This window comes from Trichechus manatus, unplaced genomic scaffold, assembly GCF_000243295.1.
Source record: "Trichechus manatus latirostris isolate Lorelei unplaced genomic scaffold, TriManLat1.0 scaffold00096, whole genome shotgun sequence".
Taxonomy (NCBI): domain Eukaryota; kingdom Metazoa; phylum Chordata; class Mammalia; order Sirenia; family Trichechidae; genus Trichechus; species Trichechus manatus.
The window spans coordinates 3,602,717-3,618,135 of NW_004444032.1; the positions used below are offsets into that span (position 1 = coordinate 3,602,717).

Sequence of the window (15,419 nt, forward strand, 5' to 3'; positions counted from 1 at the left end):
CTGTGTGATTTTCCTGTATGTTGTAAACCTGCCTCTGTGATGTTAATGAGGGAGGATGGGTGGCAGTTGTGTTAGTAAGGCAGGACTGGATCTTCAAGACTGGATTGTGTCCTGAGGCAATCTCTTGAGATATAAAAGACAGAAGTGAGCAGTGAGACAGGGAGACCTTATACCATCAAGAAAGCAGTGCCAGGAGCAGAGCACGTCCTTTGGACCGGAGTCCCTGTGCCAAGGAGCTCCTAGTCTGGGGGAACACTGATGAGAAGGCCAGCAGAGACAAAGCCTTCCCCTGGAGCTGACGCCCTGAATTTGGACTTTTAGCCTACTTTACTGTAAGGAAATAAATTTCTCTTTGTTAAAGCCATCCACTTGTGGTATTTCTGTTGTAGCAGCGCTAGATGACTAAGACAGCCATATTTTTTGTGTGTCTCTCCCTACTTGGTTATAATAAGATAACATTCTTTCTATTTGAGTATATTTATTTTGGAAAAAGTAAAATGAAGCAATTTTTTTTCTTGTTTTTTTTCTTAACATATAGATATTTTAGCATGCTGAAAACAGAAAAGACCATTTCAGTTTAGTCACCACACTTCATGAAAGTTCTAATTGAAGAGGTAAAATAAATAAGGATGAATATACATATGTCAACCATATTCTTCCTCTCTCCTCTCCCCATAGGTCAGTTTAGGGAATTGTTTGTGATTGCTTCTGTTTTGTAATGTGACTATTAGTTGCCCCTTTTGTGAAAGTATTTTTACACTATTAACATCTATATTTTTAGCTTGTGTATTTTTAGCACAAATATTTTTAGAACATGTATTTTAATTTCCTATCCTTTTCCATCTATACTTACATATGAACTCAAGGGAATAAAAAGCAAAAAAAAAAAAAAAAAAAAAACAATTAGGCGGTGTTAAATACTTTTTAATTACCTTCTGTTTCTTAGGTCAATCTTTTAATCAACATTGTGATCTAATTTTATTCCTTAGTTTGGTACATTTATAAAAATTTTGGAGCAAAGGACAGTTTTTGAATTAAACCTTAGTGAGATTGATAGTCCTTAAAATACTACATAATTAGAGTGATTTTTTGCTTGGTTAATTAATTTACTCACTTACAATTATAATTTCATTGTGCATTGAAGGCACACTATTACACTTTATTCATTGAGCTCTAGTGGTATTGGAAAAAATAAGGGTGTAAAAGATTTTCAAGTAAGTCAACTTTCTAAAACACGGTAGACTGAGTTTTTGTAACCTCTCCTTCTACTACAAACACATAAAAATACTTGAAAAACTACAACCAAGATGTGAAAAGAAATAGAGAACTAAGATTCAGAGAAAGAGAAATCCTCCGCCATACATGAGGAAGTTCCTCAAAACTAGAAGGGTAAACACTGAAGTAGATGCTTTGCAGAAAATAGAGTATATAGACATGAGTATACCAAAAACCAAACCCATCGCTGTCGAGTCAATGCCAACTCATAGCGACCCTATAGGACAGAATAGAACTACCCTGCTCTGTAGGGTTTCCAAGGAGCATCTGGTAGATTTGAACTGCCACCCTTTTGGTTAGCAGCAGTCTCTGACAATTGAGCATTTAAGTTTTTTAATTTCCGTGGAAGAGGAGACATGGCCTAGGTCTGTGCAAGTGGGCCTTGGAGCTGAGTCCTCTAATGCTGGTCCAGAAGGAGCTATTCGCTGTTTTAAAAAGATGATGGAGCACATGTTTGTTTGTGAGACATCAAACTCCAAGCCTATGCCATTAGTCCAAATAGTGTCAGAGTAACGTGAACAAATCTATAGCCATGAAATTCAATGTAAAAAAAAGCTCCCATTTCAATAGCCTGAAAAAAAAAGTGTAACCACTCCATATTGCCTCTTCCAAATCACAGTATATAGATTTCTGTGAAAAAAAGCAACCTCACTGAAGATGACTCTCTTTCTCTCTGTGTGTGTGTGTGTGTGTGTGCATGTGTATACATATATATGTGTGTGTATATACATACATACGTGTGTGTGTGTGTGTGTGTGTGTGTTTAAAGAAATAACAATGAAGCAGAGAAAGCAGATACACCAAACAGGGAAATCATGGCTTCCTAGAATTTGAGGTAATAAACTACCAGGAAAAGACTATATAAGATATAGAAGAATAGACTCATAATGAAAAGGAGACCATCATGAAAAAATGAACAAGAAGATTTTAGAAATTCATGCACCAAAAAATATTAATTGAGCATCTATATGCCTGGCATTATTCAAGGCATTGATAGAACAAATGAAAATCCTTGTTCTCTTGGTGCTGAGATTCTCAAGGTGGTTAGAAAAAGCTGAATAGAGCTTCTAAAATTCTTTTTTTTTTTAAGTCATTGAAATAAAAAAAAAAAGTTAGTGGACAGGCTAAAAAGCAAATGAGCTCAGATGAAAAGAGAATCAGTAAACTAATAGCTTAAAATATTAGCCAGAATGCAACAGAAAGGGGAAATGCAATGGAAAAACCTTAATAAACAGTTAAGAGACATGAAAGGTTGAATGAAAAAACACCAGCATGCATCTAATAAGAATTCTAGAAGCATCAAGTAGAGTTCACGTGAGAGCTGCAGTGTTTGAAAAGCAATAGCCAAGAATTTGCAACACTTTTGCAAAGGATAAGAGTCCTCAGATAAAAGAAGCAAAAGTTAGGAGCAGGATAAATAAAATGTTATTTAGGTACATTGCGGTGAAACTGCAGAACACCAAAAACAGAAATAGAAACCAGAGAGGAAAAACTGCCTAAAAAGAAATAATAACCAGACTCATCAGCAGTAATAGAGGTTGGGATGTCATCAAATAATTTCCTAAAGTTGACAGAGAAATGGCCAACTTTGAATCCTATACTGCTATCTTATTACTTAAAAGAGGGACTGAAATAAAGACATTTTTCAGATAAAGGTTGAGAGAATTTACTACTCACACATTCACTGGAAAAGCCACTCAGAGATTATTATTCAGGAGTAAAGAAATTGAACCTAGAAGGAAGGAATGGAATGTAAGAAGAAATAGTGTGCAAAGAATATAGTAAATGTCAGGTAATTCTAAATAAACATTGACTATAAACAACATCAATTGAAAAAATATATCATCATCAGAGTTAAAAAGATCTAAGTTCCTGGAATTGTTCAGAAGGGGAATAGAGCTATTTATTAAATTTAGACTTTAAGCCATTTATGTTAAACATTTAAAGAATAGAAATAGAATATATAACTTCCAGATTAGTAGAGAGGGAAATAGAAATAAGGAAACAACCCATTCAGAAGATAGAAATGAAATAAAGTAAACAAAGAAAATTATGCTCATTGGAAAGCACAAGATAGTAGAATAACTTCTCCAACAAATTATATTCAGAATACCTTGTCAAGTATATTTCACAATTTGCCATTGGTTCAAAGCCTTGACTTGTTGATATCTGGACACAAATCCTGAATCCCTACATCATTAAGAATTTCACCATCTTCACTTATGTCTATTAGTGCACATTGCCTACTTGTATTTATTTGTTTTTTGTTTGTCCTATCTCCCATGTTAGAGTTTTAATGTTTGGTAGACAGAGTTGCCTTTGACACATCTGTAGAAGTGGATCTTTCAAATATTCAGGGGATAGGAATACACTTGGCTTAATCGAGTAATAAGTGAACCTTCTATAAAACAAATATGTGGCACTTAGGAACTTTTACCGTCTTTTGATGGAAGCTAATTTGTTGATACTCATGGTAGGGGAGAATACGAACAGAAAACAGAGACATGATGTAACAGTAGTGGTTGTGGCCGTAGTCAGGAGCAGCAGCTAACATTGTTGAACACTTTTTTTGTGCCAGACATGCCCAAAGTAGTGTGTGGAATCAGTATCTTGCTATCTTTACTTTACAGATATGGGAACTAAGGCACAGAGAAGTTAAAGTTGAGTCAGGGCCATGCGGTATGCGATACATTTCTTAAACTGCACACTTAATAGCAACGTGTAGTCCTTAAATATATTTGTCACTACTTTCCATTTTTCCATTGCTGTACACTCGCAGCTACCTGCCGTTTGGTTCATTGGTGGCAAAATGGCTGATGTAGTCTAAAATTAATTTTGGCTGCTACTTATAAATCATGCTGTACTTGCGATTTCTAATTTAAAAAGTGCAGAATTTCATGAATATAAAAGGAACCATCTTATAGAGTGAGTTTGCTTAAATTCCCATAGAATGAGAGCTACCAAATGATCTGCCGGATTTGGTTGGACAGATACCAAGCCTTTCTTCCTTGTGCTACTGCTCCTGAAGCTAAGCTTAATCATGAAAAATAGATGGTTTTGTGACAGACACCAAATTAAGTAATGGCTATGCCTTTGTTAAAAATTAGACAGCAAATCATTATAATTGTGGCTTAGACATCTAGGCTGATGTAAAGTTCAGTTTAATGATTGTTTCTTCATTTTGGGGCACATGTATTAAGGACCAGAAAGAAAAGTAATTTTAAAATGTCGTTTATATATTTTGTGAGATTAAATATTTAACTTTATTCTTCAGCTTATTGGTTGTCATAAATCCTCTTATAAAAAACTCTTCCCTGAACTTCCAAATTCCCCCCAAATCAGTAATAATTTTTCCTTATTTTAATGTTCCAATCACACACTTAACCAATTCTCCTTTATATTTTATTGTATATATTTATGTTTTGCTTTTATTATTAGATTATCAGTTCCTTAGGAACAAGAATCTTATTGTATGCATCCTTATATTCTACCCTCTACCTCCAAGCCATAAGTTAACTGCCTTGCCCATGGTGGATAGTTTAATAAATATTGGCACTAATAAGGTAAAGCATGCAGTTAAAATTTTAGAAGTTACCCCACCCTAGAAATAGCAGGAAAGGCCAGGACAGTGAAGTAGTCTCACAGAAAAGAATGGAAAGAAAAATAGTGCTCTATGAACATACCCTGTGTCATAAACCACTAGCACTGAAAGGATAGGTATAATCCTCAGTTAATTGAATTGTGTAAATATTTGTTCAGTATCTCCTTTGTAGTCATGAGTAGTTTCTTAGTCTTAAGACATTATTTATTTTTCTGATGACTAGTTTATCCAACCTCTTTATTGTGGTCATTATAATTAAGGACAATTCTAAAAATAGGATCAGGAGTTTCCCTGATTAAAAAATAAATCATATTGTAATGGCTCTCTGTGGTCTGGTCTTTGTGGACTCACCACTGGTAGTATGTTTTTTCTTTGTGTTATTTAAAGTAGACCCACTCTTTGACGTGTTTTGGTTAACGTTGTTTCTTTCTGAGTTGATAATGTGAGAAGAATCAAGTACATTGTGGTCAAGCCCTCCATCCAGTTGACCTTTCCAGTTCTAGACTGTGAGTTCTTCATTCTGGAGAAACTGAGTTGCCTCAAAGTCACAGTGCTCCCCAAAATTATTATCACTTGGCTAGACAGATAAAATGATTATACTTAGGGCTTTTGACTCTATTTCTCTAAACCTTCAGGTTGACAACTACCATATCTAACCAAATTTTAGGATGCATTCAAGTCTTAAATGCCTAGTTTCCCTTTTCTCCCTCCTGCTGTTTTGTCTTCTTCCCCCCATCACTTCTCCATTTCCTTCCCTTTTCCACAGGCGACCTCTCTCTCTTTTTCTAAATGGATCATCTCCATCCGTTTGCACTCAGCTCTTTGACTCTTGCTTTATAGAGAGCACTGATGTATTTCTCTGTTCATACTTATTCTCCTTCTATCTACGTCTTTCATTGAAACATAGTTTTTCTCCAGTTCCTGTCTTAATTTTCTTCAGTATTTACTTTGACTTAATGCTTTTTTTTTTTTTTCACTGTTTCATTGTCTATATTCAGTTTATATAAAAAGTTTCACTGCTGGTTAAAAGTATATTGGCTCCTATAGAACCAAACAAAAATCCTGGTCAGTTTTCCTTCCTCCAAACCTACCCCCAAGAGCATAATCTCAGTGTTTTTTTGTTTTTTTTTCCATTACTATTCAGTTCTTTTCTCTTCTTCCTTAATATATGCCACATAATGTTGCTAGTGCCTCTGGTCAGAACTATCAATGAGAAGTCTCAATAAAATGGTCACTTGCAAAAATCACAAGACCTCAAGCATTTTGTTAAAATCCATCTGGTTCTCTACTTGCAAACACTGCTTACAGCACACTTGGATTTGAACAGTGTTCTCCCCAGTGGGAGGGACTATTATTATGTACTGTGTCTGGCACACACTGGTGTGCTACAAATACCAACTCCTGGTGATGCTAATGATGGTGGTGTGGGTGAGTATTTTGAAGGCAAAAGGACAGCAGTGGGACGAGAACAGAGATACCAGTAATGAGGTGGGGCTAGTGGGAGAGTGTGAGTCAGGAAGAGATAGCTGCTGGGACAGATGGATTATAACACATTTTAGTTTGTCTTCATTCTCCTACCTCTGGGTTTCAAAAGCAACCAGTAGTACCACATAAAGTATTCCAAAGCTGCACTGGTAGTTGTGTCCATTAAACTATCCAGAAGACTTATTCTCCCACTACTTAATTCTACGAGGCTATAGAAGAATAAATGCTCCCCCACCCTATTGTCTTCAGTCACCCAACTCAAAATAAATGGGGGAATGGGAGCCTAGTAAGGCTCATCAGTTGCCATCGAGTCCATTCTGACTAAATTCTCTTAGTTTGTTGTCAGAGTGATCTGCATCATGCAAAATTCATTTCATTAGAAAATAACACCATTATGAGTTCTACTGTGTATGGTATTAGGAATGACTCTTGGTTTCATTGTAATCACCTTTGTTACTTAGGTTTCAAGAAAATCCCCGTGAATATCTTTTACATCCTTGAATTATTATGTGTCTTCAGAGTTCTGTTCATCTTTATGATATTTGGTAATTATTTGTAGACTCTATTAAAAGCTCACATTTAGATGGAATCCAGACTTTTTGGAACCATTTCATCTAGATGAACCCCCAAAACTATTACCCTGAGATAATCTTTAAACTTTAAGCCTTAAACTAAAACTATCCCCTGAAGTCTTCTTTGAAACAAAAAATAGTTCATCTTAATTAGTAAAGTATGTTTGCTTTGAGCATTGTGCTCTTTTAAAGAATTGTCTGTGTGAGATCAAATTGACCACAACTCAAAAGGTTGAATGGGAAGCTTAGGAGGCAGTGAATTTTTAGATAATGGTGGTAGAATAATTTGGAAAAGGATAGTGAGAATGGTAGCACAACTTGAAGAATGTAATCAATGTCACTAAATGGTACATGTAAAAATTTTGAGATAGTGTATATTTGGCTACATATACATTCACCAAACTAAAAAATTACAAAAACAGAAAGCTTCCATTTAAATATGAACATCTTCTAGGTTCACGTAGCCATCTGTTGATTGTTGGAATGAGTGTTGGTGCAAGAATATGCTCCATTTGGCTGGGACTTGAGGAGAGGGTTTTGGGACCAGAGATGCATGTCATCCTCTCTGTATTCTGCTGAAGTGTCTTCATTTGTTGTGAACCTCCTTGTAAAACTCAGATGCTGAAGTTGGAAAAGGGCTATCTAGATATTATTCCTATAGAGTCTATTGATTTTGTCTGAAAATTAACCTTTAACTTAAAATGTTGATACCTTAAATTTGGACTTATTAAAGCACTTGTTTCTCTTCATGCTATTCTAATCCTCAGATTTTTACTCTGTTATCTCTCATTTGTTTTAGGTTTAGCAGTTTCCCTACAGCTGTTACACGGAGACATTGAACAAATCAGAAGAGAATACTCATCGGTATTTTCTCATGGAGTATCCATAACGAGGAAATTGGGGTTTTCTAATATTATAATGCCTGGTAGGTAGCTATGGAGTCTGAGTGGCACAAGTGGTTTGCATCTGCTGCTAACCTAAAGGTTGATGGTTTGAACTCACCCAGCAGCTTGGCAAAAGAAAGGCCTGGTGAATTGCTCCATAAAGCTTACAGCCAAGAAGCCTTATGGAGCTGTTCAGCTCTGTAACACATGGGTTGCCATGAGTTGGAATTGACTCAACAGCCAAGGGTTTTGTTTTTTTGGGTATGAAACTTGGGATGAACCAAAATGATGAAATATGAGTATATTGTCTGCTTTTGACACTTGAGAAATTTTTCACATTGTCAGCATCAAAGAGTTTAGATGGACCGTGGTGAAGAATGAAATGAGGTATGAGATTTAAAAATAAACAAAATTAAAAATTAAATATCTTTACATTTTCTTTACATTGGGGTGGGTAACTTACAGGGGCCATGACTGCATTTCATTACAACCATGATAAGGGGGGAAAAGCGATGTAGTATCCAGAAAATATTTTACCCCTTGAAAAATGTTGGTGAAGTTAGTTGTATAGAGGAAATCCTCCTAAGTTTTGCTAAGAACAGTTAATCAGCAATAGTTAGCCTTTCTTGGAGGATTGTCAGCCATACGTAGATGCCGTATGTAATTCTACACCTTTTCTAGTTCTTTTTGTGTATATAATTAAGATCTATATTAGCAGTCAAGACTCCAAAAATGTGTGTTTTCTACACAGAAAGGGTGTGGATTAAGGAGATTCATACTGTAAAATAAATGCCAAGTTTATTGAAACATGCATTTTGAAGTAGGATGGTCCTAATCTCCCAACCAAAATAAGTTAAAAAACTACACTCCTTCAACTCTTACAGCAGTTACGGTTTTTTGAGTGTGGTCGTGTATAACCCAAGGAGTTGAACTAGAAGGGTATAGTTTGCTGATAAAAAAGCTGTATTTAGCAAAACTTGGTTCAGTTCATGTCAGCAAGCATTGATTGAGTATTGACTTTGTGCCAGGGGCTAAGAATATGAAGACTCATTCATTCTACAAATATTTATAGAGCACTTTCTATGTGCCAAGGCAATCTGCCAGGTACTGGGGACACAACACTGAACACAATAGAAAAAGATCCCTTCCTTCATGAAGCTTAGTTTCTAATGAGAGAAATGATAATATGCAAGTAAGATATATATGTTCAAGGATTATAAGCGCTAAAACGAAATCTAAGACAGGTAAAGGGGCTAGAGAGTCTCTGAGGTGGTAGTGTGTTGAGGGGTTGAAATTTTAGGTAGGTGAGAAGGATATCAGGTATAGGCCAGAAGGAAGTGAGGAAGCCATGCAGATAAAAGCGTTCTAGGCAGAAGGAACAACAAGTGCAAAGGTCCTGAGGCAGTAGCATGCCTGCCATATTCGAGGACCTGCAAGGAGGCCAGCCTGGCCAGAACAGAATAATGGGAATGGGGGTGTGGGGAAAGTGTTTGGGGGAGAATCATGTGTGGCTTTGTAGGTCACACTAAGCAACTGGCTTTTATACAGAATGAGGAGGGAAGCAACTAGTGACTTTTGAGCAGAGGAATGACAAGCTAATTTACGTTGTCATAGGATCACTCTGGTTACTGTGGGGAGATTATACTTGGGGGAGTGTGGGAGAGCAGAGTGGGACCAGGAAGATCAGTCTGGGGTCTTTTGTAGTAATCTAGGTGAGAGATAATTGTGGCTTGGACCAGCGTGTTAGCAGTAGAGATGGTGAGAACGATATTCCCGTTCACACCCTTGGCAGAGTTGCAGTCTAAGGGAAAAGACACACTGTAATTTGTAAGAGGTTAGAAAGAGGTGATAGAATTCCAAGCTGGGGTTTTATTGAGGTATCCTGGAGAGGTGATACCGTCAGTCTTCAAGGCTGACGGTTCTAGGCCCACATCTCCCAAGCCATTATTCTTACTCCTACACCATACTAATAGCAAACACTTGTTTTCCTATTGAAATAACACGCAGTCATAACTAACAAAGTGCCACCTCTAATGTTAAAAGGAAATTTATAAATTCTAAAATTTTTAAATTTCTAAAATTCTGCAAAAGTCAACATTGTATGAGAATAGCCTTTTAAAAACCTTTGACACTTCACCTAAAGAACTATAAAAAAAATAATCAAAGGCAAAAAATTAAACAAAATAAAAAATAAAAGCCTTTGACACTTTAAGAACAAATTTTTAAAAAATCTACTTGCCATTTAGTAGCAACCAGAGACGCTAGACTTAGGAATTCTGCACTGTTCCTAAGTAGAGTGGGCCGTGACCAGACTGGGTGACCTTCACCAGGCTCTGGTTCTAGCTGTGCCCATCTGCCCCTCTGTGCGTCTAAACCTCTCATTTTCTTTCCTTGCTTGACCTTTATCTTTCAGCTTCTTCCTCCTTATTTAATCTTCAGATCTTCTAATCTAACCTTGTTGTGTGTCATCGAGATGATTTTGACTCATAGCAACCCTATAGCTAACCGTAGGATAGGGCTAAGCTACACAGGTTATTGTGGCTTGTATTTATTGAAAACATTTTACCTTGTACTTTGTTCTGCAAACCAAGGAATGCATTTTTATTAGCCATTAGGTTTTATTATTAAAGGCCCTCACCTTGTGTTTGACGTGGTCTCCCATAGAAACAAAGAGTTTCCACCTCTTTGTCTGGATGTGTAGAAGCAAACAAGGGAAGCTGTATCTGGGAGGGCACCTGGCACAGCTTTGAGACCCGGTGATGGGATTGCTGTGGATAAAGACCTCAAAGGGTACAGAAACTGACTGACATTGCCCATTGCAGCATTTTGTGATCTTCTTGTGATTTAATTGTGGTAAATACATATGTAACAAAATATTTGACCTTTCAACAGTCTTCACCTTGATGGAAATTCATTCATGCAGGGAAGGCTATGAGAACAGCCTGTTAAGTTCCCCGCGATGACCTGACCCAGCTTAGGGACCCAGTCTGCCTGAGCATATCATGCTACTATTGTTGAAAATGACTGTTTATAGAACTGTTTACTTGGTGGCATCTTATTCAGTGGCTCTTGCAACTGGTCATTATTTCCTTCAGTTGCTAAAAATAACTGCTATTTCCTCTTTAGCAAAAAAAGAAAAAAATTACATCCCACTGGGAAGCAAATTGATGGGTAAATCTAATATAAAAAACATATTTTAGACCAGAATACAGCCAGCTGCTAGAAGAATTCCTCAGCTTGATCTCTGGGCAGTATCATTGAGAAATGGAAAAACATAAAGCAAGATGACACTTCATCTGCTGAATAATTGTCTGGGATGTGCTGTGCCCCTGCAGCTTGTGTCTGGATTTAATGATGGAAATGAACTTTTGGTGGAATAAGGCTCGCTTCTGTCCCTTTCCCTCCCCTGTGCTGGATGGCAGGGCTCACGTTGTCCAGGGAAACAGTCCTCCCAGCGAAGAGTCTGCAGGTGCAGGGACTGCAAGAGGTTTCTTAAAATCACTTCCTTCTCTTTCTTTTCTGCTTTTCATTTTTTGGCTTCTTAATCTTCCAAATGGGGCCTTGGTAGTGCAGTGGTTAAGAGCTCGCCTGCTAACCAAAAGGGCGGCAGTTTGAATCCACCAGCCGCTCCATGGAAACCCAATGGGGCTGTTCTGTTCTGTCCTGTAAGGTCATTATGGGTCTGAATCGACTTGACAGCAAAGGTTTTTGGTTTTGGTAGTCTTCCAAACAAGGAGCCCTGGTGGTGCAACGGTTAAGCACTTGGCTGCTAACCAAACCAAAAGGTTGACGGTTGGAACTCACCCATTGGCTCCATGGGAGAAAGACCTGGTGATCTGCTTCCGTAAGGATTGCAGCCAAGAAAACCTATGGGGCATTTCTACTGTGTCACATGGGGTCTCTATGAGTTGGAATCAACTTAATGGCACCTAACAATAACGACAACAAATCTTCCAAATTAGAGGGAGAAGGGGGAGATGTATGTTATTTACATAAACAAGACGTGAAAAGAAATAACAACTACTAGGGACTTTAAAATTCACTGGATTTACATTGGGAAACATGCAGTCATTGTTTTGTTCCCTTTCCTTATGTAGCAGAATTTTGTCTTGCCAATTAATTCTCATCAGTGGCCCTAATGAAAATTTCAGTGCAATTCTTCAATGAGAAGATGTGTGTAAACGACATTTCTGATCTCAGTGTTACACTGAAAGTCTGCAAGCATGATCTTTTTTTCATTTTGTAGACTTGTCCTTCAGAGTTAATTTGCAGTGGACTGTTAGGGTCAGGACAGGTGAGACATGTGCTTGTACCAATAGAACCAAGTTCATCAACACAGTCGCTTCCTCTCTGCAGAATGAATTATCTGTGGTTCTGTGGCTGACAGAACCGTACACAAAACTCTCTTTGAGGATCACAGGATGAAATCAATGCCAAGCTATTTCTTAAATGGGAAAAACATGGAAACAGAAATTCTCTCCTTGATTTTAGCCTGCTTTGAGGAGGGCATCTGCCCATGTACTTTAGCACCATCTTGAAGTCCTCTGCCCTCTCTCTTCCTGGTGGTTAAGGGTCAGTCATTCAACACTTTATTTCTTAGGGTATCTGATGTCCAAAGAAGAAAAGACACTTTCTGTGAAGACCATCTCTGCCTTCTATAAGCCAAATAACTTTGAGGGGAGTTCCATGCTCTGGTGTCTGAGCCTGTGAGAGAGAAAGCAGCAAAAATATTTAAATCAGAACTCTCCAAAGGAAATATTACGTGAGCCACAAATGTAATTTAAATTTTTCTAGTGGCCACCTTAAAAAAAGTAAGAAGAAACAGGTTAAATTAATTTTAATAATATATTTTATTTAACCCAGTACATCTAAAATATTATCATTTCAACAAGTAATCAATGTAGATAATCATTAATGAGATAGTTTGCCTTCTTTTTCTCGGCCTTGTCTTTGGAAGCTGGTGAGTATTTTTCAGCACATCTCTCTTTGGACCAATCACATTTCAAGTGCTCAATTTTCACATACGGCAGCGGTTCCCCATATTGGACAGCACAGCCCTGAATGTCTTGATTAACAGACTCTGTGAGAAACTGGGCTGGGCCCTTGCTGAGTATCAGGAAGAAGTTTCCATACACCAGACATTCTGGAGGAGAAGCTGTTTGATATGTCACAAATGTTATGGAAGGTCAAGCTGTACACTTCCCCTAGCCCTAAGATCCATTCTTACTCTGAGTTTATCAATCTGTGTAGGCAAAATTTCCTTTGCCTCCTTCATGGTTTCCCTACTCTTATCTTCTCCACCTGTACTCTGTGCCTGTTGGAGACTTGCTACCACTTTCAGCTAGTTAAATTGTTACTCTTTGTTAAACCCAAACCAAACCCGTTGCCCATTGCTCCATAGGGTTTTCTTGGCTGTAATTTTTATGGAAGCAGATCTCCAGGCCTTTCATCTGTGGCATCGCTGGGTGAGTTCACACCACCCAGGGACTACTCATTGTTAGGAAACCTCTAATTAATACCTTTTGGTGCGTTCACTTCCATTGCTTTGACTTGCTCTACTTGGAACCTCAACATTATGTTCTGGATGATACCAGTTTGAGTTGTCTCTGTCCTGTAAAGATGGCCCTAGAACTGAAATCAGTGCTTCAAGACTGGTCTGACCAAGGCAGAAGAGAGTACACTAATACCTTCCTGGCTCCAGGTAATGGTCTTCTGGTGATGAAGGCTGAATTGCACTAGTTTATTTGATGGCTATTCTCACCCTGTTCAATTACACCTCTTCATTTTTAAAGTGGGGATACTGACAATACTTTGGACACATTTCTGAATCTTTATACTTCAGTTTCCTCATCTATAAAATGGAAATAATAATGGTGTCTTCTTATAAAGTTGTTGTGGGGATTTAATGAGATGATCTACTCATAGCGCTCGGCACAGTGCCTAAGACATAGGAGGTACTCATTAAATTGTGCTGCTGCTACTACTAGGGCTACTGTCATATCATCATCATCATCAATCTAAGTTCACAAAAAACTCCAAGTCTTTTACACAGATTCTTTTGTTTTTTACCTGAAGGACAGAAACTTTTCTTTTCCAGTTCCATAAATATTAACAAGTATTCAGATAAGACACTAGCCTAGACCCTGTGGCCACGTGCAGTGGTTTATATGTGTTGTGAACATGCATTTTGTACCTTATATCGAGAGCATTTATAGGACGGAATCAAGGTCTTGAGTTACTGATAGAAACCCCCTTGTCAGTTGAGGTCAAGCTGTTAATCCACCCCATTTGACTTTAGTCACTAAACTTTTTAGTTTTTTCTCATTGTTGTGGCCTTATCTTTATCTTGTCTGCGTGATATTTTGAGAATCCTTCACATGTGTAAAGGCTTCCCAACCAGTAGGCCTGCTAGACAGAGGAAAGTGTTGTGCACATCAAATTTACAGGGTAATAAATTTGGGAGATGCAAGGTGTTAATAAACATTGTCAGGAAGATAGCTTTTCACACCAGTGCTATGACTGCATTTCAGATTCACTTTATGGTTTCTTGCTTAACTACCCAAGATGCTTTCTTAACACCATTTGATCTTATTAGTTTTCTCCAGAGCTGACCTCAAGTGTATTGATTTTAATTAGCACTTTTTCAATTTTGTGTGTTTGCATATTTTGGCAAAACGTGGCACCTTGCAGTATTGGCTCTAGCAAGCTGTAAAATTCCTGGGGAGAGGCATGTGTAGAATGTCATCCAGGAGAAATGTTCTTCTTGTCCTGTGGTCTCTACAAAGAAATCGTGTTTTAATCTTAAAAGTTTTACAAACGATCAGTGAGGTTACAGGGATGATGGCAGTTAAGGAACAGAAAATAAAATCATATGTATAAGGTGCTTTATAAATGCATTACATTGCAGAAGTTCCTTTGTAAATCATTGAAACAGCATAGAATGGTTTTTCAGCACAAAGGAACTTTAGAAATAATCTTGTCCTTCCTGCCCACTCTCTCACCCCCATTTTAGTGACACAAAAACCAGAGCCCAAAGATATTACCCTGTATAGACTAGGTTCACACCGAGGAGACAGTGGCACAGACAAAACAGAACTCTAGATTTCCTTATTCCAATCTGCCTATGACCCTGCACCCTTTAGGCTTATCAGAATTCAGAATCTCTTTTCTAGAGAAGAGAGAGAAGAATTCAGCTAAGTTATGAGCTAAACTGGCTTCAGAAGCTAATGCCATTTTAACATTGCTCCTTTGTCAAAACGCACTCCCAGATCTCTCATATCAGTGAAGCCTTCTCTCATCAGCCTGTTTAAAACTCCAACCCCCTTCCTGCCCCTATTTAGCACTTTCTATTCCCCTTCTCCGTCTTACAGTACTTATCATCGTTCAGTGTACTATATATTTTACTTATTGTGTGTGTGTGTGTGTTTTAATAGGCCCTCCCTTCTAAGATCTAAGCTCTGAGGGGAAGGATTTTTGCTTTGTTCACTATTGCATCTACCGGGCCTAGAATAGTACCTGGCACATAGTAGGTGCTCAAGATATATTTGCTGAATTACTATGTGGAAAAGAATTTCATGGTACTAGCTACAAGCCACCCCCCAC

The 15,419-nt window shown here is 37.8% G+C and overlaps 1 protein-coding gene across 1 annotated transcript in view; it reads left to right on the plus strand.

The window, feature by feature from the left end:
• The window catches only part of DOCK4 (dedicator of cytokinesis 4), a 481,731-nt gene that overhangs the window by 305,898 nt on the left and 160,414 nt on the right, over positions 1-15,419 (plus strand). Inside the window, exon 13 of the mRNA XM_023737032.1 lies at positions 7,733-7,858. Coding sequence (XP_023592800.1) covers positions 7,733-7,858 — 126 coding nt within the window. The remainder of the gene's footprint in view (positions 1-7,732; positions 7,859-15,419) is intronic.